This window comes from Podarcis gaigeae, assembly GCF_964106915.1.
Source record: "Podarcis gaigeae genome assembly, chromosome: 12".
In the NCBI taxonomy this organism is placed as follows: domain Eukaryota; kingdom Metazoa; phylum Chordata; class Lepidosauria; order Squamata; family Lacertidae; genus Podarcis; species Podarcis gaigeae.
In genome coordinates, this window is record NC_139688.1 from 13061354 (window position 1) to 13087504 (window position 26151).

General features: G+C 43.9%; 1 protein-coding gene and 1 long non-coding RNA gene across 2 annotated transcripts in view; one reads left to right on the top strand and one right to left on the bottom strand.

Moving 5' to 3' along the window:
• Positions 1-3389, top strand: part of RBM33 (RNA binding motif protein 33) — an 87455-nt gene extending 84066 nt beyond the window's left edge. The window contains exon 19 of the mRNA XM_083704644.1: positions 511-3389. Within this exon, the coding sequence (XP_083560770.1) occupies positions 511-559 (49 nt within the window). The 3' untranslated portion in view covers positions 560-3389. The remainder of the gene's footprint in view (positions 1-510) is intronic.
• LOC310828102 lies at positions 1239-9785 on the bottom strand. The gene is made up of 2 exons (XR_014556668.1): positions 8928-9785; positions 1239-8171 (listed from the first exon to the last, which is right to left on the bottom strand). It is a non-coding gene; the product is annotated as an uncharacterized lncRNA (long non-coding RNA).
• Positions 9786-26151: the final 16366 nt, after the last annotated feature.

The following is a 26151-nucleotide window of genomic DNA, read 5'->3' on the forward strand; positions in this document are numbered from 1 at the left end:
TGAGGATTGTTTCACTTAAGCCATTGGGAACTTCCAATAGGCTGTTGTGAGATGCGGGATACTGAATTAGGTAGGCCTTTAGTCTGATCCAGTAGGGCTGCTCTAATGTTACATTTATGATCATAAACAAAGATTTAATCTCCTGTTTCTTCTCCTCTTTGTGGGCCTTCCACACAGCTAAACCAGTTTCCCATGATGTCTGGCCTGGAAACCTATAGTGCAAGCAGCACTTAAACCACAGTTTCCCTGTTTGGATGTCACAGGAAACTTGATTAACAAGCCCTGAAGTCAGGTGCCTAAGTGGGGGGCAAGGAGGGAGGACCTGGCTTGCATGTCATTCAGTAAACCATGGATTATTAGACTGACATGGTGATGTCTGAAACACGTCTTGGATTTGTGCTAGAAATGTGCAGAAAGCAAGGCTCCTTAGTTTTCGCTTAATGGTATAAGCTATTGTGCTCTTTGTAGAAAACGTGTTCCTTGACCATTGTCTGTTGACCTTCTTCTTAGGCATATGATAGATTTGTCCCACATCAACGTGGCACTGATAGTGGAGTGACCTGCTGAACGCAACTGGTCTGTTCTTCTACATGTAGCTTCCTTTGAAGGAAGTTGCTAGACAGGTTCTCCTCGCGATCTCCAATGCCAGCTTTGCAGTGCCCCGCTGAAACTTCAGACTACTCTGTGACACTACAGACAGCAACAGCTTTGTTGCCGTGGAAGGATCCAGAAACGGAGAGTTTTGTATTGGCTTTCTTTTACCGTGTTGACACATGGAGCTATAGGTCTTGTGTCCTTGTGCACAAATGTGCGTACACAGGTGTTTTTTTGAGAAATGTACTATATGATCACAGTGACTCAGATTGAAAGAACACTAACTTTGAATTTTTTTATGCTTCTTCATAGCAAAGAATATTTGATAATGGTTGCTCTTATCTTCCATGTGGGGTGTTGGAATGAGATGGTGTCCATACCTATCTGGATATATTTTTTAGCTAAGTAGATAGAATAAAACATGGGCTGTGTAATTTGTTGGTATTTTTCCAAGAGTTCATTCTTGAAAGCTCTTAATCCCAGTGAGGTGAAGCCAACAATATGGAGTACTGTGCATGCTCTCAACCTTTTCCCCTTTCCAACATCACCTTGTAAGAATAACCTTCCCCTTTTCTTCTCCTGGCTTAACAAGTCTCTCCTTCCCAGAGTATCTGAAAGGCAGGACTATTAGCATTCTTTCATTATATATCTTAGATTGCCTTCAAAGGCGATTGCAGGATGTCAGGGTGGGGGTGGGAACCTGTACATGTTTACATTCAATATAACACTAGTAGTAGTATTCAAGGAAACAAGATTCATTCCTGGCAGGTTGTTATGAATGGTACCATTATTTTGATTAGAATCTTTCCTTCAGATTTTCTTAGTATAATAATTTTCAGCAAACACTGCATAATGGCAGAGGCTGTTGAATTGAACAAGTTGAACTTAAAAAGACTTTTTATCCATGGGATGCCAGGATGGTCTAAAAATTATGTGCAGACTTCAAGGAAACTGTGTTTTATGTAAGAAGTAAAGCTTTTTTCATTGTCTCCTGCTTGTTTCTTCCAAAGGAAGGGATCCTTTTGTTACCAAAAGCTCCTTTGTACCCCGATGTCTTTTGGGGAGAGAGCTTCCTCTAGAAATATATTTCAGTGCTAATATATTAGGCAACTGCCAGAATGGCAAAATTACAGATAATAATCTGTAATTAGAAAGCAACTACAAGCATTTTTTATGTATGTGTGCGTGCGTGCGTGCGTGCGTGCGTGCGTGCGTGTTGGCTAGAATAAAAATGTTAGAGCAGGAGAAAGAATTACCATTTAAAAATACTATTTAAGGCTTGCATTTTATGTGAAATTATGAACTGGTTTGTTTTTTTAAAAAGCCAAACTCTATATACAGGTAGGATTTTAAAAACTGAATTCTGAATTAAGATGAAGCCGTTAAGCTATAAATATTGTCATGTCGTTTAATGGCAAAATTGCTTTCTTTCCCTTCTGGAAATATTGCAGGAGTAGCTTTATTAGGGTGCTGTAGTAGTAAAAGTTTGATCATTTTAATTGTGTTTTTAATGACTAGCTAGTAAGCACCCTCCTGCTCCTTCTGAAGTGCTCCACAGAGCCATGCTGTGGGGGTGAGTTTTGTTTTCCTTTGCTGTCTTAGGCCTTTCATTTTTGCTTCTTAGTCTTAGTTCATGATGGATGGCTTAGTTTCCCTCTGCTCAAGAGTGCTTCAAAGGTTTACAGGCATCGAGCATTGTTCATAATAACTGAACGGACTGTACTTACCTCCCAAGTCAGCCCTGGTCCTTGTGCAGATGCTAAGCCTGCCTTTTAGGGACGATATAAAAATTATTCACAAAGCTTGGATCTTCATCCCACTGTGCAGCTACAGCTTCTCAGTAACAAATAATAGACTTGGCAGAAAACAAATAAAACCCAGATTGGTCCAGGTGGTGGTTGAACTGCCTGGGATGTGGGCAACTTTAATGAGCTGAGCTCCGTAGTGAGCAAGACTTCGTTGGTTTGGCTTTGTAAATGTGCGGATTTCATGGTGCCTAAGCTTACAGTTCAGATCTGCTGGTGTCAACGGGACTTGTGCTTAAGGAAATGGTGAGGTTTTGTTGTTCAACTGTTTACAGGTTTCAAACCTCTTTGTCCATAGGCTGTGGTATGGCATTTAATGCGGTTTGTGCTTTTGTCTGAGTAAAGTGTAGACACGTTTGTCTGACCTCATCTGTTACAGGCTATAGTGTATGCAGTATTTCAACACAGGAACATTCCTGTTTGGTTATAGAAAGAGGGAGAAGCGTACAATTCTTTCCTCTATCAGCGCAAAACCCTGTGATCTGGGTGGCAGGCACCCAGCCTCTGGGTTGAGTGTAGTAATATATCTTGACTGATTAATACTCACTTGGAACCGGATATGTTGGCAGGATCACAGTGTGGCTTTTATTTCTTTTTTCCCTTTCCTTTTCCATTTTTTGACGTGCTGTCCACAAAAGCAAAATCACAGCTAAGAACAGGAGGCCCTGTCCTTTGTACAATGTTTCCCCAGTTTAATTTTTGTAGAAGATCTGTTGCAACCATTATCTTGTTCTTTCTGTATCATGCATTTGAAATAAGATGTGAAATGCAAGAATTGCATTTAATGTATTATATAAATAAGGGACTTTTAAACAAAATGTAAATGAAGCTCTTCATGCACTTGCAAATTCAGCCACATCAAAGCTTATTTGGTGGGGAAGGGGGTGTTGTTGTCTTATCGAAGTTGAGCGGAAGAAGTTCCATAAATGTTCTTTTTTTGGTGTAACTCTTCAACTTTTTTTTTTATAAAGATGCTAGTAAGTCAATACATATATCCTGACCTGTGTATTATTTGTCCATAAACTTTCAGAAACCTGGAATGGATATTTAGCCAGTGAATACTATCAGTGGAATATTTTTTCCCCCCCCTCGTTTTTTTTTTCTTTTCACTTAAATTTGCGACATTTCCTAGTATACCTCAGTTCATGTCCTTGCTAACAAAAAGGTGCAGCCAGCTTACATGTGATACTGGAATAGAAATTATGGTTTTATAGCAATGAACAATACGTTAAATAAGCTAAATGGGAAATACAGTACCTGTCGTTTTTACAGGGGTTTGTGTGTTTTTAATTTGGGCAAGGGAGCTTTTTAGGTTTTGGTAACCTTAATTTATGAAATATATTTACCTGCTGGATAACAGTGTTTCTATTAAGACTGTGAAATGGAGGTTGTTTACTTCATTCTCATGATGCAGACAAGTCAGGGGAAATCGCACCAATCCTCCCTGTATCCGTATTGTGTTTTAACACTCCTTCAAACTATCAAAAGAGTTTTTGTTATAATGTTGAGCATAAAGGAGAGATACTCAACTTAAGTGAGTTTATAAATAGCGGTCCCCCCCCCTAATGCTTGGACCTTGAACTATAGAGGCTAAACATAAAGTTTAATTAGCTAGGGAACAATATATAAAATACATGTTGCTGCAATCTACAACCCACATCACAGTAGATTTTTTGAATAGTTCTAATGTCCCACGGACCAAAAAGAAGGAGGAGGAATAACTGGCCTCTGACTTCCATTCCCTTGGTCAGGGATGAGGAATCTTTGTTTCTCCATAAGTTGCTGGACTACAACTCCCATCATCCCTCACCATTAGCCATGCTGGCTGAGGCCAATGGGAGTTGGAGTCACACAACATCTGGCAGGCCCCAGGGTCCCAGTCCTTGCCTGTTGGTGATATAATACCGCAAAATATACGGCAAGTCTCAATCACTAATGAATAGAATTAGGGTGAGTCTATATGATCATCTATATGGAGAAATATTGGCATGAGATGACATTTCCCCTTCATTTTTTATTGGTTGTTTGTTCCTATCATGAGCCCCACATGGGGAAATCAGGAGGGAGCACATTGTTTGAAGCTGATCTTCATGGTACCATGTGTTATTACCATGGGAACATGTACCCAAAGTGGCCAATGCTAAAGAAATGAAGAGCTAATGTCACCTTGTGGTGATACTTTTCCCGGTAAGAATTGATACTGAAAACATGCTCTTTCTAGTTTCACCACATTTTATCTGCAACTTATCTTATCTCAGCCTTGACAGCCAGTTTCCCAAAGATATAGCCTAACATTTTTAGCTGGCATCAGATGGCCGTCAGATTGACTTAGACCCATGGGGTACACTTTAGATACTAGCTCAGTACTAAATATTTTAGCTTAATTCTTTTTTGCTACGCTTCCTTTCCAAATTCCACCATTATATTCTTCATCTGGAGAACCTTGTAACTTGCCCAAGAATCTTTTCGCTAGCATGTGGAAAGGGAATGAGATGTGCTTCCTTAACCCTCGTCTTTCCTGGATAGGCTCATAGTCCCATGGATGTTATACAGGCGTCTCCCCACTTAATGCAGGGGTTACGTCCCCAGGTACTGCGTGTATATGTGAAATTGTGTATATGGTTTTTTGGGGGGGGACATCACCTATGAAGCCTGTAAACATCCTCTAAACCTCTGGAGACCGTTGGGAAAAAAACCCTTTAGAAAACCAGCAGCACATAACGAAAACTCTGCCAAAGATCCGTCAAACTCTACCACAGTCGCTCCCTCCTTTCTCAAATTCCAACTCCCCATAGGCCTCAAAGATCAGTGTAAAGGCTCCTGGAATAGCTAGCTAGCTGTTTTCTCCACTCTTTGTGCGCCATTTTTGGCAGTTTTCCCAATCTTTTGGGGCCACTTTTGTGCCTTCTTCAGTTTTAATCAGTTTAGTTTATTATTTCCCAGTGTTGTGCATATACCCAGTCGCGCATGAGTCCGACGTGCATAAGTGGGGAGACGCCCGTATTGCGCTGTTCCATTGGCCTTCCATTACACGAGCGCTTACGCAAAGCCTTTAAAAGTTACTGGCCTCTCATACCTCACTGATGAACAACCCTTTTTTGGGTCTTTCTTTGATCACTTGCTTATATAACCTGTCTTACTGTCTTCTTAGCTTTATTTTGCAGCAGCAATTTGGGACAAAATGAAGATTTCCTTAAGAGACAACCAAGGGTTACAATTAGGTTTTAAGCCATAGGGTACCTCTAGACTCCTGACTTGTTGAGGGCTTACCTGTGGGATGTTGCGTTAGCATCGCTCTTTATATATCAGGATGAATTTATAATCCCAATAACTATAAGAGGATTATTGCAGTAGTATTAAATCCTAAGGATTTTACGTAAGGTTTTTTTGATAACCTATTTAATCTTTTTTTAAAAAACAAGCTCGTTTAGCTACCTATATAAGCCTGGAAGGCTTATTTACATACCACTGATTCACATTGAATCTCATGTATACCAGCTTCTGGTATTTATACTTCTGTCGGGAGAATTTCTCTTGGGGTGGGGGATATTCAGTGGGTTTATTCCATGCTCACCTTTGGGAGAAGTGTCACTTTTCACATGACATGAAAGTTTTGTGTAGAAGGTCAACTTTCTAAAGAAATAACAATAATAATGAATTGCCTCTATTCCTCATTGGGTTGGATGTAGATCCGATAAAAAGAAAGCAACCTGTGAACACTTGCTGATTTTTCAGAAGGTCATTGTTAGAGGTTATTAGCACATGCTGACAAACTGGGAAGCTAAATCCATAAAACCCAATTAAATGGAGCATCTAGTAGGGTATTTTTTTTTTTTAATGAGTTAAAGTAGGAATGTTATCCGTTCATTCGGTGAGGATCACTGTTAACTCTCAAACTGTATCATATTTATCTGTTAACTCTAAAATTGTATCAGATTTATCTGATTATTTGTGCATCTTAACTCTGGTGTAGCATTTTTTCTTTCTCTGATTTCTGCGTAACTACAATTAAATACAACTTTTATTTTCAATAACTGGATTACTTTCTTTACAGGTATAGGACACTGGGGAGTTGATTCCTGCCTGCCCCCCAAGCTTTGACCTGGAAATAAATATATTTCTTTTTACAGATACAACTGATGCATTAAACACTTTTCATTCACAGCAAACCTTTGGACTAATGCATCTTATGCTGTCTAAGCTTTTTTAAAAAACACTATAATAGTTTAGATTTTGGTCCATGCCTAGGTTTACTTTTTATACTGTAGCACTTTTCAACTCCAATTCACAAAATGCTTTATAGTTCTTAACTCATTGACCCTCAATAATAATACCCCGACCGATAAAGCGGCCTTTGTGAGGCTATTTCCACAGAGGTAGTAGTGTTAATCTGCTCTAGAAAATAACAAAGAGGCTTGTAGCACCTTAAATACAACGTTTGGAAATATTAGACATGTGCCCAAGGCCATCCAGTTAGCTAACCTCATAAAGGGGGTGTCATCTCAAATGAAACTGATCTGTAGAAAATGTAACTTGAAAAAAGAGACATTGCACATACCTCTGTAAACCAATAAATCTTTAATTAAAATATGTTAAACTACAGAAAAATAAAAAAGGGAGGTATCATCCTTTTGGGCCATGACTTTCCACTGTCCAACACAGATTTACTACATTCCCATATAGCTATTTAAGAAGAGAACTGCATTCCTCTTTGCTGTCATCTAATTCCACGGCTCTTCTTCCTATTTAGGAGACCCGTACAACCCAATAAGTTGAACACATTAGTTTTCCTCCTCCTGGACCATTGCAGATCTAAGAAACCTATTTAAGTTCTTGGAACACCTGTGAGAGAGCAGGGTGCGGAGTGATTCAGGAAGATGTCAGTGTAACTCTGCTGACACACACAAAGACCCCTGCCAGTTGCTATGACCATCATATAGCCAGATCATTCAGCTCAAGACAAAGGATCTCCTACGCCTCATGCTGAAGTCTTGTGGTGCCTGTTGGTTGCTCTCCTCTCCCAAATGGTATTGCTGCTTCCGACTCCTTCACTGTGAGGCTTGGAAGGATCTTGCATGGAAGCAAATGCAATGGCTAAGGCAACATGGTAGCCTTGCCCATTGCCTTGCAAGGAAAACAGGGGAGGCATTCCACACCCAGCTTGCAACATACGGAACAAATAGAACTCCACCCCTGAGTCTTTCACCAAATTGGAGAAGTGCCAGCGGTGTTTGCTCTCCGCTTAGGGCACCGCTGGGGAACCGTTGGCCCCAGTTCTTGGACTCCAGCTCCCATCAGCCCCAGCAAACATGGACACTGGTCAGGGTTGATGGGAGCTGTAGTGCAGCAACATCTGCAGGGCCCACAGGTTCTCCACTCTGGGGGATCCCAATCTCTGGACCTTCCCCTGTCATGGAAGGGAACCTCCTTGAACCCCAAGAGTCCACTTGGCTTCAGGAACCCCAAGAGCAAGACTCTAAAGCTCCTCCAGCCATTGCTGAGCCACTATTTTGGAATCCATTTGGCCATTTCACTAACAAGGCACTTTGTCTCAATATTTTAGATGGAACAGAGGTGTTTCCACATCCCTTTTAATAATAATAATAATAATAATAATAATAATAATAATAATAATAATAATAATATATTTATACCCCACCCATTTGGCTGGGTTTCCCCAGCCACTCTGGGCGGCTCCCAATAGAATATTAAAAACACATAAAACATCAAACATTAAAAACTTCCCTAAACAGGGCTGCCTTCAAATGTCTTCTAAAATTCAAATACCGTATTTTTCGCTCTATAACACGCACCTGACCATAACACGCACATTGTTTTTAGAGGAGGAAAACAAGGGAAAAAACATTCTGAATGAAACAGTGGATGTATCATTTTTGGGCTTCATGCTGTGGCCACAGACATGTGATCTGATGGTGAATTTGGGATGACCCAATGCAAAGATCCTGAGGATCTATGCTTTGTAACCACATTTTAAGTGGGGAGGGAAGGAAAAACACAGAAGGGACAAGGAGCAGGAGAGGGGTGTGCAGAGAAGCAGCTGGCTAAGAATGCAGGAGAGGGGTAGGGAGGAAAGGAAGGCAAAAGTTTTCCCCCACCCAAGCCAGCCAGCCATCTCTCTCTCTCTCTCTCTCTCTCTCTCTCTCTCTCTCTCTCTCTCTCTCTCCCTCCCTCCCTCCCTCCCTCTCTCCCTTCCCCCCTCTCTCTCCCTCTCCCCCAGCAGCACCGGAGCTTGCCTGGAGGGGAGGGGCTTTCCCTGCTCTTTGTTCCGTTTCAGCAAACACAGCAAGGAAACAGAGAAGGGTGGGCAGTAAGACCCTGAGGCAGAATGCAGGAAAGCAGCCGCTTTCTCTTTTCAAGTTTCGCTTCTCTGTGCAGCGTGCAGCCCCGCAATTTGATTTTTGCTTGATTTTTCGGCTCCAGGGACCACACATTCGCTCTATAACACGCACAAACATTTCCCCTTCCTTTTTAGGAGAAAAAATCTGCGTGTTATAGAGCGAAATTTACGGTAGTTGTCTATTTCCTTGACATCTGATGGGAGGGCGTTCCACAGGGCGGGCGCCACTACCGATATTAAAATATCATTTTAATGTTTGCAGGTGCTTTAGCTGCTTCCAAGGTGCAACTAATCTTTTTCTTTACAGGTTTGCTTCTTTTTAGGAACAATGTGCTTTGCAGAAAATGGGAGGGGGGATGTATCATTTAACCATTCCACTTATATGCATTCCTTACTCATACAGGAGAGTGGTACCATTGGCAGGCCTGGGAGAACGAAGTGTTATTAACCTTTTCCTCCCCTTCTTCCTTTTTGCAGGCTCTCCTAATTCTCTCTGAATTCAGTGGTAGGAGTAGCTCTATAACCTTTCTCACGTAGCAATAGTGTTAACCTTTTGAGCCATTTATTATGATTGCTGTGGTGTGATCCTATCCTGTAACTTCGTGAAATACTGTATACAGCTTGAGCACAAGAAGCAATGCCGTTCAGACTTGTATTTCTCTGATATGGACTGTGTTTATTAGGATAAATGCAAGAGACAGCTCTGACATGATAGTGACTTCAATGGGTGGGGTGGGGTCTGCTTCTCGCCTCCTCATGTTCTCTACAGAATCAACAACCCAAGTTATTTTGCAGCTCATTTTGTTACATGTAATCTTGTGTGCATTTTTGCTTCAAAATTCCTTCTTCTTGCCTTGGAAGATTTCTCTGGAGGTTGTAAATGTGATAAGAATGTAAAAATGCATGACTTCTCAGAAATGGTCAGTGTAAAAAGAGAGAGAAAAGATTGGATTCCAGATTTCAGCTGTCCTGCAGTTAAAACGCATCCAAATGTAATTGAAATGTGCAAATAAAAGTCCTTTCATTGTACCTTGTTTTTGTGCACTGTGGTTTATTTGACACGCAGTAAAACTTATTTTCTAATATGAATGCAGTTTTTCACAGTACAGTAGTACCTCGGGTTAAGAACTTAATTTGTTCTGGAGGTCTGTTCTTAACCTGAAAATGTTCTTAACCTGAGATACCACTTTAGCTAATGGGGCCTCCCGCTGCTGCTGCCGCGCCACCACCGCGCGATTTCTGTTCTCATCCTGAAGCAAAGTTCTTAACCCGAGGTACTATTTCTGGGTTAGTGGGGTCTGTAACCTGAAGCATCTGTAAGCCGAGGTACCACTGTATTTCAGAAGCTCTGCTTGCCATAGTTCAAGGGCTTAGGGCAGCCTATCCTATACTGACATTTTCCCACAATAACCCTGTGAGGTAGGAAAACCCTTGACTAAATGAGGTGAATATGACTTTGCTGTTGTGAGAGAGAAATGAGGCAAAATGGACATTCAGCCAAATCAACCTCTCCATCATTTTAGCTTCACCTCTGCCACCAAGTGAATATATTTTTTATTCCCTGGTTGCCTCCAATAAACAGCCCTTTAACTGACCCCGCCTACTCCCTGTTGCAAGTCCGCCTACTTCTTCCCTATCACAAGTGGCTTTGAAGAGAGGACATCATACTAAGAATTAAGGACAGGGTGTCTCTGAGCATATGCTCCACTCCTGATCCCGCCCCCCTCCCCCCCAGCGTTCCTTGTCTCCGAAGCCTAATTTAGGATATGGTGGCTTTCGGTGGTAGATATCGTTAGACAACTGGGAGTCAGAAACTCCTGCAGATCTGCTGCAACCCCCCACAGTAGATCCCGATCTACCTTTTGCCCACCTCTGCAATTGGTTTGGCAATATTCTTGGTTGTTTTACCAGTGTGTCTCCGCTAGGTGGCAGCAGAACTTGGCCATTGTAAGAAGAAAGTTTGCAAGATTTCACAGGTCCCTAAACCTTTTCGCTTGTGGCTGGCTCATACACTTCAAAGCAACTCACTCCTACAATATGTGTGAGCCATATCTGAAGTAGATATGTCTCCCAGTCTGCTTTTTTTGCTGCACTTGTTTTTGAGATGCCTTTGTTTGTTTGATCCCCTTTGGGTTTGCTACCCTGGGCTCCTTTGTGAGGATATGAATTTAATGGTGATGATGATGGTGACATGAACACCTTAAATTGTTCATTTCCCCCTACTAGCTAATTGATGAGCCAAAGTAAGATACTTCTCTCTCCACGTTTACCACAACCACACCCCCACCAGGCATTTAAAGCACTACGATACCACTTTCACTAGGCATAGCTTCCCCCAAAGAACCTTGTGAGTTGTAGTTTAAGGGTGCTGAGACCTGTGGAGTGATCCTCATTCCCCTCACAAAGCTACAGAGCTCTGGAAACCGTTATACTGCTCTGGGAAACGTACATCATTGAAGGGAATGGGGATCTGGCAGCTCTCAGCACCCTGAACAAACTACAGGTGTGAGTTGGTACCCAACAAGACAGTGGCTAGGCCTGAATCTACTGTGAGCTCAAGAGAGGCCATGTTGTACCTGTGCAGAAAGCAGAACCAGTGCTATGCAGTTAGAAACAGACTTGTTTCTCCATTGTGCGGATGACCTTCAGAGGAAGCAAAGTGCCGTCCGCCCCGATGTTGGATCACCCCCGAGAACCCCACAGGTGAGTGCAGTGCTTATCTCATGATAAAAAATCCCTACCTACACGCAGCAAATGATGGGTAGTTTTGCTAGGGATGGAGTACTCAGGTTTCTCCTGCCGCTACATCATCATCATCATCATTATTATTATTATTATTATTATTATTATTATTATTATTATTATTATTATTATTTATTAATAATAACTGGGTGGCTTCCACCAAATATTAAAAACAATACAGAATCAGACATTAAAAACTTCCATAAACAGGGCCGCCTTCAGTTGTCTTTTAAAAGTAAAATACAGTGGTACCTCTGAATATGAACGGGATCCGTTCCAGAGCTCCATTCGCATCCTGAAGCGAACGCAACCTCTGTCTGCACGTCTGCTTAACCTGAAGCTTATTCAACCCGAGGTATGACTGTAGTTGTTTATTGCCTTGACATCTGCTGGGAGGGTGTTCCACAGGGCAGGTGCCACTATCGAGAAGACCCTCTGCCTGGTTCCCTGTAGCCTTACTTCTCGCAGCAAGGGAACCACCAGAAGGCCCTCGGAGCTGGACACAGGGCCAACCTTTCTGTGTTAGTGAGAGAAAACCCACACTCCAGCCAGTTCTTTGTAGCTATAGCTCTCCTTAATTGTTCTCACAGTCCTTCATAAGCCCTTTCCTAAAGTAGCCACCTTTTACGTTAGAGAAACAGACACCTAGTAAACTGTGAAATATTATTTCCTTTCTCTTTCCTGTTTGCACACACCCCCCCCCCCATTCTCCTGGGCCTTGCCCATGTGTCCCATTTAATCAACGACATCTTGGACGAGAAATCAGTTCCTCTCTGGGGCTGGGGCTGCATCATGTCTCATCAGCCAAACCCTCAATCACTCTGTTTGGGTCAGCGGGTGGTCGGGGACCCTCGTTTTCATTTAAGATCCGTTTTTAGAGTGTCCATCATTTTTCTGCTGCTAGCTCCCTCCCTCCCTCTCCTTCCCCCACCCCCCAACCCTGCACACATGGGGCCCCGGCCTCTCCTCCCCACTTTTGCCTGCGTTTCTACGATTTTTATTTCTTCGAGTTTGTGACTAAAGTGGTCCCAAGCACCTGAAAATTACAGCAGCTAAAAGGCCGTTATGGTTGCAAATGAGGCTGAATGATTATATACTTGCCAGCTGCTTAAGGTGAACTGATTGGACCTAATTGTCGAGAAATAATTACCTCCTCTTGAAAAAAAAATATATTATTTTTTTAAAAGGCAAAATGGGCTCTCATGCTGAATGCAACTGATGAAAGGGCTTCAGAAAGGGATGGAGGCCTGGAGAGGACACTCAGACCAGTTTGGGGTGTCTATATAATGCTAGCTTCTCTCCTATGACTTAAGCTGGCACCTATGAGCTCCCTGGCACATGAGGAGCTGGGTGTCATGCTGCTAAGCCAAGTCACCCTGGGATATCCAATTAGTTAAACATTCCCCCCGCAGCCCTCCCGTGATTCTCCAGTTGGTGCCTGGAATGATGCCAAAATCCACCCCTTCTTCCTGATTAGAAATGGGGTGAGATCTCTTAGATGGGTCTTTTTTTATCTCAGGGAGGGTGGATTTGCATAATTTGCAGCAGGAAATATTTCATGCTCTCGAGCAGCCATGGCTTTAATCAGCAAAAGGCCCCCCTTTGCCCCAGCTGCTGTAAGGGGGTTCAAGGGACACATGCAAAGGACAGACAAAGGGGAGGTGACATTTGCAAGCAACCACGCCATGGCAGCTTCCCAGCACCCTTCCAGACTTGGGTTCTGCTTTGTTTTGTTGTATAGGTGTATTCTGCAACATGTCATTGATGCATTAGGGCATGGGTAGGCAAACTAAGGCCCGGGAGCCGGATCCAGCCCAATTGCCTTCTCAATCCGGCCCACAGACTCATGTAAAAACACCAGGCAGGCCCCACAAATAACCCAGAGATGCATTTTAAATAAATGGACATATTCTACTCATGTAAAAGCACTCTGACTGATCTAAACTTTACAGAACTGGGAGACCTGTGGTTCTCCCCAAATTGTTGGACCCCCCACTGTTAGGAGCTTGTCCTACACTCGAGTAGGATCCTGGCAGAGACACATGCCCGACTGACATGTTCTCTCCCTCCTGGTCAATCATTTGGGAGCTTCAAAGGCTTCTTCAGCCCAAACATCACAGCAACTAATGTCAACAGACACTGCCACCCTTAGGGATCTGCAGAGTCTGCGCAGTTTGTGTGACAGACCTCAGGAACTCAGCATTTTGGCTAATCTATTTTATTTACATATAAACACACGGAGCACTGCAACATGGCTCCCTCTCTCTCTAGCAACGGACAGCAAAAAGAAAAAAAGAACAAAGGACAATAGTCCCACTTCACGGAACACAGTAACACAAACATCCTGTCACATCACTTCCCACTCTGTGGAGTCAAAACATACACCGTCATGTGAAAGACAACAATCCCATGACTGCAATCACAGAGCAGGAATTCTAACACACACAACCAATCAGAATCCAATGGTCAGTGATGGTGGACTCCAACAACACTTGGAGGGGCCACAGGTTCCCCACCCATGGCTTAGAGCAGGCTTCCTCAGACTCGGCCCTCCAGATGTTTTGAGACTACAGTTCCCATCATCCCTGACCACTGGCCCTGCTAGCTAGGGATCATGGGAGTTGTAGGCCAGAAACATCTGGAGGGCCGAGTTTGAGGAAACTTGGCTTAGAGAGTCCAACTCCCAGTACCAATCCCTGTCATGCAAATGAAACCCAGTATGGTTTGTGAGGCCTTTGTTGGAAGATTCCATTCCACCTTTTGTTGCAGACATGGGATTGTTGCGTGTCACATGTGTGTTTATATTCCAGCACAGTTTGCTGGCGTAAGCGGAACTTCCGCTGTATTGCTTTTGTTTTGACTCTCCGAGAAGACGGCAAGGAGAGACGACATGTTTCTTTGTCTTGATTTATGATTAATAATTCTGTAGTTCTTAGTATGTATCCACAAGCCTCAGCCTCTTCTGTTGTGCAGTTCACATTGCTGTGTATAGTGTGCTCAAGTCTGAGAGGCCTGAGTCACTGATTTATGTCAGAGCCAGACGTCGATGGATCTTCGCAGCGGCACGGTTGAGAAGGAGACGATCCAGCCGGGGGCTAGCCAGCTGGCCTTTCGAGCCCTGGATGCTGACAGCCTCTTGGCTTCAGGATCCTCTGACAGGAACAAAGACACAAGTCTTCCAGGCCCCCACTGACCATTGTTGGAACCTATTTTGGCTGCCATTTTGGAACCTGTTGGGTGATTTCACTAATAAGGCACATGAGAGTTTAAATCCAACAACATTTATAAGGTCACAGGTTGGGGGAAGGTGGTTTTAGAGAAATGGCAGAGGTGGTTTTGCTTTGGATTTTCTGCATACTGTCACTGCTCTGTGTTCAGATTTTGCCAGGTTTGGAAGTGTTTCGAAACCCCACACAAACCATCCTTCCGAGAAGACAGCAAGAAACAGGACATCATTGTGGGAAACAGTGCCTCTGTCCTCTCTATCACAAACTATTATCTGTCGGCTATTACCAGGACATATGAAAAAGTATTTTTAAATGTAGTATAAACACCAACAACTGGGAAACACTGGCCTGCGAGCGCTCCAGTGGGAGAACAGCCTTTACCAAAGGTGTCATGGACTTTGAAGACGCTCAAACTCAGGACGCAAGGGAGAAACATGCTAAGAGGAAGGAATGCTTGGCAAATCCACACCGTGATCAACTCCCGCCTGGGAACCAATGTCCCCACTGTGGAAGGACATGTGGGTCCAGAATAGGCCTCCACAGTCACTTATGGACTCATTGTTAAAACCGTGTTTATGGAAGACAATCTTACTCGGCTACGAATGATCGCCAAAGAAGAAGAAGGAGGAGGACTGTCCCCACACAAGACACATTCCCGTTCCTCAAATACAAGCCTGTGATATGCAGGTATGCTCTCCTCTTGCATTTAAAATCAGTACAAGCAATTACTGTAGCTCTAATGGAGGTCCCATCAGGGACTGACTTTTTAAATATCTGCTTTCACTAATGCTGCATGGATGAATTGTGCTGTTCAGTGGAGTTCCTGTAGAGACACCAATCTGCCACTAGAGGGCACATCTATTCCACTTAAAAAATGGACTCCCAAAGTGAGTTTTCATAAAACATGCACACTTTGTGGCTGCAGCATCAACAGAGGTCCTTCTCTCTATCCATCCTGCTGAAAAGTTGAAACTTGAAAGCTCCCTCACTAGTTTGCTGTCTTTAATAATGAATTTTGTTTTGTTTTAGTAAAACTTAGGAACTGACTGAACTTAGGAACATTGCCTGCACCCAGGACTGCACTTGTGAATCACTTCAGATTATTTCTCTGATCATTTGATTCAGCTGCTGCCGCTCTCCTCTCCACAAATTATTACAGCATTTTTTATTCTTTGCAACAAAATGTTGCGGTGTACCTTCGCCTCCTAATATTCCTTTATTCCGTGTATTCATGTGCTGCCTTTCTGTCAAGGCACACACACTGGCATGTAAATTTGAAATACTAAATCAAGCAAGTGGGACAGAGCAATAGAGTTTTCCCAGGCACTGGGATCCTAGCCAGCCCATCAGACTCCACTCCATTCATACTCCCCCACAGCCAGATTTCCTCCCTGGCCCCCAAATGACTCTCAATATTCCGTGGCTACTGAGCTTGCTGACTCTTCACTGGCCTGCTTGTGTGAGAGAGAGGGCGCAGGGGCCTCCTGAGTGTTGTGGGTTGTTGTTGTTAATGTAGTTCTGCAAATTTCAGATATTTCTCAAGTTTGTTTCTCAATAACCCCATTCTGACTCCACTTCTTGCGCTTTATCAAATGCCTTTCCAAAAATATGATGGGCGATGCACAATTCCAAAAAAACCGCTATCATATGTGGAATGCCCTCCCATCAGATGTCAAGGAAATAAACAACTATCTGACTTTTAGAAGGCATCTGAAGGCAGCCCTGTTTAGGGAAGTTGTTAATGTTTGATGTTTTATCGCTTTATTATTATTATTAATAATAATATTCTGTTGGAAGCCACCCAGAGTGGCTGAGGAAACCCAGCCAGATGGGTGGGGTATTAATAATAATAATAATAATAATAATAATAATAATAATAATAATATAAGCAAACAAGCAAGCAAGCCTACTGTGGGTGAAGTCATGGTGTCTACACCTGTGCTCCCAGTCACAAGGTGGAATTAGTGAAGATAACATACAAAAGGCATCCTGACAGAGAAAACTGTGCATGAAAAATACTGATGGGTTCGCTAATAAAAATTATTTATAAAAAATTTAAAAAAAAACCACTGTTGGAGTCTTGTGAAAAAGAGGCAATGCAGAAATGTGGGAACCTGGATTTAATATTGAAAAACCAAGAAACTGAAATTTGAACTTGGCGCGCGCGCCCAGCCGGTGACTTTCCTTCTGACCGTTTCCCCGCTTCCTGATGTGGGCGTTGCCAAACCTGACTCCTCTCCTCCCTCTGGTGGTGAGGACACTGGTCCCGACTCCTGGGACTCCCCCTCCCCACTGCGCTCTGGTGGAGAAGCTGGTCCTGATTTCCAACTGCTGCTCAGGGACTCCCCGCTGGCCCCTTCCTCCTGGGGCTTCCCCCCTGGAACCCCCCTCGCTCTGGCCACCGGCGCTCCCTTCTGTGAGTCCTCCGATTCGCTAGAGAGGCTTGTGGAATAACTCTGGCCACTGTCACTGCCTGCGCCCCCCTCGTACTCCTCCTCCTCACTCTCCATTTGCTCCCCCTCCTGTGTCTCTCCTTCTGAACCCCTGACAGACAGATTCATCCATCCTTAGCCATCAGTCATCCCCCCCCCCATGATGTCATCTGCACACAAAGATGCTCTGTCAAGGTAAAGTGAGCCCACACTTTCCACCATTAGTGCCCCTCAGTGTGGAGGAATAGACTACAGGACTAACACACTTGCCTCCTGCTGTTGCCAATGCGTGTTGACAACTTGGTTCCCCCTGTGCTGTCGAAGGAGTATTTCGCATGTAGATGCCATGCAGTCCACCCAAGGTTTAATCTGGGTGTGGGGAGAAAGTCGCTACAGACACACCTCACATTCCTTGCATATTTCAAGCAAGATCAGGAGGCTCTTTGCACTTCCAGGCTACTTCATATCATCTGTACACATCACCTGAGCCACAAATGGATGCTTTGAGCCTTTGCTCCTAAAAGGTCTCAAAGAGAATTGGAAGAGGGAGGCCTTGCTCGTGCCACCCAAACAACATGTCGTGCTTAAGAATGCAACAAGTCTTTGGATTATTCCAACACAACTGGGTGAAGATGATAGCTTTCAAACTTTTTACGTTCACCCTAATTACAAGCAGAAGTTGAACATACTGGTGTTCATTTGAGTTTTGTGACTGAGAGCTGGTGCCTTCAGCTAAGAGACCGGGCTGCAACCACTGGTTTAAATCTTCCCTCTATGTTGGTACAGGGAATTGAGGTCGGAGTGAAACAATATAAATTGAAAGCATTTGCAGATGATCTGGTATTAACATTGCAGGAGCCTGTCTCTAGTACTAAAAGAGTGTTAGAATTAATTTCGGACTTTGGTCGGGTGGCGGGATTTAAGTTGAACAAGCAAAAAACTAAGGTTATAGCAAAAAATTTGACAAGTACAGAAACAGATGAGTTTGTGAAAGAAACAGAATTAAATGTGGTTAAAAAAGTAAAATACCTAGGGGTGTATCTGACCTCCAAAAATTTGAATTTGTTCAAGGACAACTACGAGAAATGTTGGTTAGAAATCAAAAGAGATTTGGAAACATGGTCAAGATTGAAACTTTCCTTGTTGGGCCGAATAGCAGCTATAAAGATGAATGTATTGCCAAAAATGCTATTTTTGTTTCAGACCCTACAGGTCGTGGACAAGGTGGAATGCTTTGGAAAGTGGCAGAGGGATATTTCTAAGTTTGTTTGGCAGGGCAAAAAGCCCCGAATAAAGTTTAAGATACTAACTGATGCGAAAGAAAGAGGGGGATTTGCCCTGCCAGACTTGAGGTTATATTACGAAGCTGCAGCCTTCTGCTGGTTGAAAGATTGGATTTTACTGGAAAACACTGATGTCCTAGATCTGGAAGGGTTTGATAATGCTTTTGGGTGGCATGCATATTTGTGGTATGACAAGGTTAAAGTGCACAAATTGTTTAAAAACCACATTGTCAGGAGAGCAATTTTAATGGTCTGGACAAAATATAAAGACTTATTGGAGAGTAAGACTCCGAGGTGGCTCTCACCGGTGGAGGCCAAGGCACGTAAGAGATCTAATATGGAAGCCAATTGGCCTAAATATGGGGAAATTATTGAAAAGATTGGAGACAATTGGAGGTTGCAGAGCTTGGAAAAATTAAAAAACAAGGTGCGAGATTGGTTGCATTATGCACAAATTCAAGAGGTCTTTAAAGTAGATAAGAAGGTTGGATTCCAGGTGGAAAAATCAAAACTAGAGACAGAATTGTTAGAACCAAAAAGTAAACTACTTTCGAGAATGTATAACCTGCTGCTTAAATGGAATACTCAGGATGAGACAGTCAAATCCGCCATGATAAAGTGGGCGCAGGATTTGGGGCATAACATTATGTTTGAAGACTGGGAAAGGTTATGGAACACCGGAATGAAATTTACGGCATGTAGTGCCTTGAAGGAAAACATTATGAAAATGATATACCGGTGGTACATGACCCCAGTCAAGCTTGCTAAGATATATCACCTGTCTGATAATAAATGCTGGAAATGTAAAGAGGCGGAAGGGACATTCTTTCACCTCTGGTGGACCTGCCCGAAAGTGAAGGCCTTTTGGGAAATGATTCATAATGAACTAAAAAAGGTACTGAGATTTACCTTACCTAAGAAACCAGAGGCCTTCCTTCTGGGCATGGTGGACCGGAGAGTGTTAAAGAAGGACAGAACCTTTTTTATGTATGCCACTACAGCAGCAAGGATTCTGATTGCAAAATACTGGAAGACACAAGATTTACCCACACTGGAGGAATGGCACACGCAGTTGATGGACTATATGGAACTGGCCGAAATGACTGGCAGAATCCGAGACTTGGGAGAAGAAACATTCGAGGAAGATTGGAGAAAATTTAAAGACTATTTGGAAAAACATTATAAGTTGTATGAATGTTAAAAAATGCACCTTTTAGGAAATCCTAGCTTCAGTAATGTTAAATTAAAGAAATGCAAATTAAGGTACAAGGAGTCAGAGATAGAATAATGAAACAACTTTATTGTGTTAAAATGAAAATGTACATGATTTGGGTTATAATATATTTGAAATTGGGCAACATGATAAAAAGGAAGATACAATAAGTATTGAAATAAGTTAACAAATTGCAGACGTTATGTATTACAGAGAATGCAGGGTTGGGAGGATGTGGGGAAGTCCAACAGATTTGGAAAGAAGGGTAAGAAAAATTTGTAACTTTTCTTTTTTGCTTTTATAATACGTTCTTTATTCTTCTTTCTGTATTTTATAAAACTAATAAAAAATATTTTTTTTTAAAAAAAAAATCTTCCCTCTATAGTCAACTCATTAGGGCAGAGGTGGAAAAATTGAGCCCAAGGTCCAAACACCCCTTGCCCCAGTCTTCTATAAACTGCTACCTCTAGTTGCGAACGGGATCCATTCCGGAGGCCTGTTCGCAACATGAAAAGAGCACAACCTGGAGTGCCGTATCTGCGCAGGTGCACGGTGCAATTTGGCGCATGCGTGAAGCACGATTTAGCACTTCTGCGCATGCGCGAGTGGCAAAACCCGGAAGTGGCATGGAGAACGGGGATAGAGAAAAGGGGATAGAGAAAAGGAATTCTCCCTCTCAATAACGCCACCAATCGTGGCTATCGAATGAAGCTGAATATTGAACGATGAGTGACAGGCACAAGAACGTACTTCTTCACGCAACGCATAGTTAATCTATGGAACTCTCTCACACAGGAGACAGTGATGGCCACCAAGCTAAAGGTAAAGGTAAAGGGACCCCTGACCATTAGGTCCAGTCGTGGCCGTGGCCGACTCTGGGGTTGAGGCGTTTATCTCGCTCTATAGGCCATGACATTCAGAAGACATCTTAAGGCAGCCCTGTTCAGGGAAGTTTTTAACGTGTGTGTCAGAGCTGCCTCTAGGTCCCAGCTCACAGAGGACCAACGCTAGGCTGTCGTAATGTACAAAAGTCTTTATTGAAGTTCAATTTCCATTTCAAAGCCGCAGCGTGCAGCCCTACGTCTTAAACCCTAGATCGGCGAAGTCCCGTCTGAGTCTCCTCCCCTCTGACACCAGTTTAAGATCCTAGCCCTGCTCCACCTTTTCTGCTGCTCTCTCCTCCTCTGGGTCCTCCTGCCCGCTGGGGCATTGCCCTTTCTGGACTCTTCCGACGCTGAGTCGCTTAGCTCCTCCCCCTGCCTCCGGCGGGCTTTAGGACCCGGTTCCCAATCCTCATTCTCTGCTGTCCCGTGCTCCTTTACATTTGAACTTGCCTCTCGCGCCAACCCAGTGACCTTTCTCCTAACCGTTACACTACTTCTGTCACTGCTTCCCTCTTCCGGGATGCTGGCCGGATCTGACCTTCCCTCCGTTGTCCGACTCTCCGATGGAGGCGTGGTCAGCCCTGCCTCGTCTTCTCTCCCTGGTGGGGAGTGCACTGGCCCCGATACTTGGGACCCTTCCCCCCCACTCTGCTCTGGTGGGGAGGCTGGTCCTGATTTCCAACTACTGCTCTGGGAGTCCCTGCTGCCCCCTTGCTCCTGGGGCGTTCCCCTTGGGAACCCCCTACCTCTGGCCACTGGCGCCCCCTTCTGTGAATCTTCCGGTTTGCTGGAGGGGCTCATGGAATCCCTCGGCCCACTGTCCTCTTCTCCTACGCTCCCCTCGGATTCTTCCCCTTCGCTCTCCATTCCCTCTCTTCCCTGTGCCTCTGCTCCTGAGCCCCTGACAGTGTGATATTTTACTGTATTTTTGGTTTCTATGGAAGCCGCGCAGAGTGGCTGGGGAGGCCCAGCCAGATGGGCGGGGTATAAATAATAAATTATTATTATTATTATTATTATTATTATTATTATCCGCAGACAGCTTCTGGGTCATGTGGCCAGCATGACTAAGCCGCTTCTGGTGAACCAGAGCAGCGCATGGAAATGCCGTTTACCTTCCCGCCGGAGCGGTACCTATTTATCTACTTGCACTTTGTGCTTTCGAACTGCTAGGATGGCAGGAGCAGGGACTGAGCAACGGAAGCTCACCCTGTTGCGGGGATTTGAACTGCCGACCTTCTGATCGGCAAGTCCTAGGCTCTGTGGTTTAACCCACAGTTCCACTCGTGCCCCAGCCACCAAGCTAGATGGCTTTCAAAGAGGGTTGGACAAGATCACAGAGGAGGGAGCTATCAATGGCTACAAAGGCATGATGGCTATGCTCTGCCTCCTCAGCTGGAGGCAGTAAAGCTTCTGAAGACCAGTTGCTGGAAACCACAGAGTGCTCTCGCGTTCGGGTCATGTTTGCGGGTTTCCCACAGGAATCTGGTTGGCCACAGTGTGAACAGGATGCTGGGCCAGATGGGCCATTGACTTCTTCCAGCAGGCTCTTGCTAGGCTCTTATGACTGCCTGGTTGGAATGTCCCATTGAACTCTAATAATATTAGGCATGCCCAGATTGTAGTCACAGAGGAGTGTGTGTAGCTAACCTCAAGATATCTCAGTTGGTAGAGCATGAGACTCTTGATCTCAGGATTGTGGGTTTGAGCCCCACGTTGGAGGAAAGATCCCTGTATTGCAAGGGGTTGGACTAGATGACCCTCGTGGTCCTTTCCAGCTTTACAATTCTATGATTCACTCCTGTTAAGAGAGGAGGGTGCACTGTTCAAAGGTAAGATGTACATTTGTTGTTCTGCCCACTTTTGCATTTGGCCCCCTCCAACACATGGGTGGCGCTGTGGGTTAAACCACAGAGCCTAGGACTTGCCGATCAGAAGGTCAGCGGTTCGAATCCCCGCAACAGGGTGAGCTCCCGTTGCTCGGTCCCTGCTCCTGCCAACCTAGCAGTTCGAAAGCACGACAAAAGTGCAAGTAGATAAATAGGTACTTGTCCAGCGGGAAGGTAAACGGCGTTTCCGTGCGCTGCTCTGGTTCGCCAGAAGCGGCTTAGTCATGCTGGCCACATAACCCGGAAGCTGTACGCCGGCTCCCTCGGCCAATAAAGCGAGATGAGCGCTGCAACCCCCGAGTCGGCCAAGACTGGACCTCTTTACCTTTACTTTTAACACCTGGAAAGTTGCCCAGAAGAGAAGTTGGCCTTTGTGCTTCAAAAGATCCCCCCACTCCTTCACTAGGGTGTCTTAAGACTTAGGCAAACCACGTCTCCTCGTGCAGTAACACACACCACTACTGCCACTAGCGAGCGTCGCTTGCTTACTGGGCAGTTATGCAGAAGAGGGACTCAGATTAAGATTTGACCATTAACATGCTTTATAGATTGTGAGTATTGTTATCTGATAAAAGGGGGAAGCTTTCCATGCACATTTACAGGCAATCTTGTAAAAGCGGCTCGGCAGTTGGAGGTAGCGGAAGGAGAGATGTTTTTGTAGCCTAGTTGTTTTGGGAGCCTGTTCTTGGTGTACTCTTTCTGTACACTTTGTCTGAGTGCCAGTGCAGTGCTGTGGTTAAAATGGCGGCCTAAAACCAAGGGGGCCTGGTTTAAATTCCCAACACACTGTGACCTCTGATGTCTTGCTTCTTTTTGGCCCTGCCTGCCGCACAAGGTTGCTGGGAGGATAACAATGGGATAAGCCCTGTGTGTGCTGGCATGAGCGCTTTCCTTAGTCCAAACCTCTCCTCACTGCTTGTAATTACTAACTGACATCCTAGAGTTGTTGTGAAGGTATCTAGAAAGTATCCCACAAATGTCACTTTGCTACGATGGGTGCTAGATATTGGGGGGGGGTGTTGTTTTTATTTCCACACTTGTAGTGTGCAAAGTGCACGTTTAGTGCTCCTGCCTGTGCTTTGTAGTTTGGAATAGTTATGGTGCATAAATGCATGAGTATTCATGTAGGTTTTTCTCGCTCATGGATTCCAGGATTTGTAGCCATGGTTGGCGCACCCTTGAAATGTCTTGGAAGAGGGGTGGTGTTATGTACTGAGCTGAATCCTAGAACAATAGGATCCAGACTGCAGCAGTCGGATTTGTCCACAGGAGCCACCCAATCCAGCTCCATGTGGAAGTGAATCAGTGACCTGATTGGCCTGCAGGAGCAGCCAATTAGGCTCCTGGATGAAGTAAATCAGCAACCTGATTGGCCTGCAGGAGTAGTCAATCAGGCTTCTGGATGAAGTGACTCAGCAACCTGATTGGCCTACAGGAGCAGTCCAGAATTAGTCAATCACACGGGGGCCATTGTGTAAATAATGTATATATAGCTAGACATTTTGGGGAAAGTTTCATTCATTGCCACTATGAGCTGAATAAAGAGCATGAAATTCACACTCGACTCCGGGTATATTTCAGGCGGGATGCAAATCATATATGAAATGAAGAGTGAAGATCACAAAGGATCAGTGACCTACTTACTCATACAGTAGATTTCGTAGGAGTATGGATGATTTCCATTAGTGGAAAGTATATACACGGCTTCTAAATCAAGGTTGGAGAAACTCCAGCTCTCCAGATGTGGCTGGACTCCAACTCCATCATCCCTGACTATTGGTCATGCTGGCTGGCTGAAGCTAGTGGGAACAACATCTAGAAGTGGTTGTCTCTAGCCCAGGAGGAAATGTGATCTTCAAGGTTAAATTTATGTCTCTTGCTTGTCCATAGTATGGTCTGCAAGTCAATCTATTATGGTCAATATGGTGCTTCTTGAAATCGCTTAATGCTTCAAAGTTTGGAAAGTGGATTCAGGAAGATTATACCACCAGTATAGCTGATAACGAAAAACCTCTAAGGTGCCTATTTGCAAAGACATTAGGGAGGGAATTATCAATCACTTACAGAGAGAGAGAGAGGGAGAGGGAGAGGGAGAGAGAGAGAGAGAGCGCACACCCCAAAATGTACATAATCTAAACTAAGTTTATAACCTCAGGTGTATTAACATTCCATCAACAAAGACTTTACAACCTTGATGATATTGACACATCACCAGGTGAACGGAGAATGATTTTAACAGGCCTAAAGGCCATCACTTAGTTTGGAGAGAGTTTTCAGTTCCCCACTTGAAGGTAGGTTTACAACCCTGAAATTACTGGCAGACTCAAAAGCCATGTGTGTAATAGCACACACAGTCTTAGAGAGGAAAGGAGAGATAACAGTCTTGCTATGGCCTGTTATTGAACTGAGGTCCAAAGGTCCTCTTCAGTGTGAACTGAGGATAATCTAAAAACCCTCCTCCATAACATGAACTCGGGTTCAAACAGCACAGTATGTTAAGCATGTGGCTTCTGCCAAACAATATGGCAAATTCCTTCCTGGTGCCCATAAGATTTAGGGACCTTAGGGGAATCATTGGCCAGTGTGGTGTAGTGGTTAAGAGCGGTAGTCACGTAATCTGGGGAACCAGGTTCGCATCTCCGCTCCTCCACCTGCAGCTGCTGGGTGACCTTGGGCCAGTCACACTTCTCTGAAGTCTCTCAGCCCCACTCACCTCACAGAGTGTTTGTTGTGGGGGAGGAAGGGAAAGGAGAATGTTAGCCGCTTTGAGACTCCTGAAGGGGAGTGAAAGGCGGGATATCAAGTCCAAACTCTTCTCTTCTTCTTCTTCATCGGAAGGCAGCCCTGTTTAGGGAAGCTTCTAATGTTTGATGGACTACTGTATTTTAATATTTTGTTGGAAGCTGCCCAGAGTGGCTGGGGAAACCCAGCCAGATGGGTGGGGTATAAATACAGAGAGAGAGATAATAATAATAATAATAATAATAATAATAATAATAATAATAATAATAATAATAATACTATTACAGATGTTGCTGCTGGATTCCAACTTCCATCAGCCCCAGCCAGCATAGCCAATGACCAAGGATGATGGAAGTTGGAGTCCAGCAGAATATGGAAGACCCCTAGTCTAGGGCAATATCTGCATCTTGATAGTAACCAAAACACAATTATTTGAAACTCACACATCTCCCAATCAGCTCTCCAGCCAATCAATGTGTGCAAAAATGCGTATATTTGGATAAAAAGTGTGTGTGCAAAGGAATACATTAGTGAGCATAATATAGAAAAAGAGCATTGTGCTAGAGGAAACAGCTTGCAGAGATGTGTATATTAGTCAAAATCGCATATACAAATGTGTACATTGGAATAAATTTGCGCTAAAATACTCATGAATCTTCATGAGGACGTTTATTATTATTATTATTATTATTATTATTATTATTATTATTATTATTTAAAAATGCAGATGGCTGCAGAAATTCAAAGAAACTGAAATTGACTGATTCATCCATCCTCAGTTACCTAAAGGTCAGAGATTTTAGCACAGCTCAAAATGGCCACTGGAGTGTTCAAAGGTGATTACGTTATTTGAGAAGGTGACTAAGTAATAACGAGAGAGCTTTGGCCATACAGCAGCCCTTGGAATGGTGATGTCAGATATTCACATTTTCCTACCTCAACAACAGTTTAAAAAGAAAAAAACAATGTGATGCATCAGGAA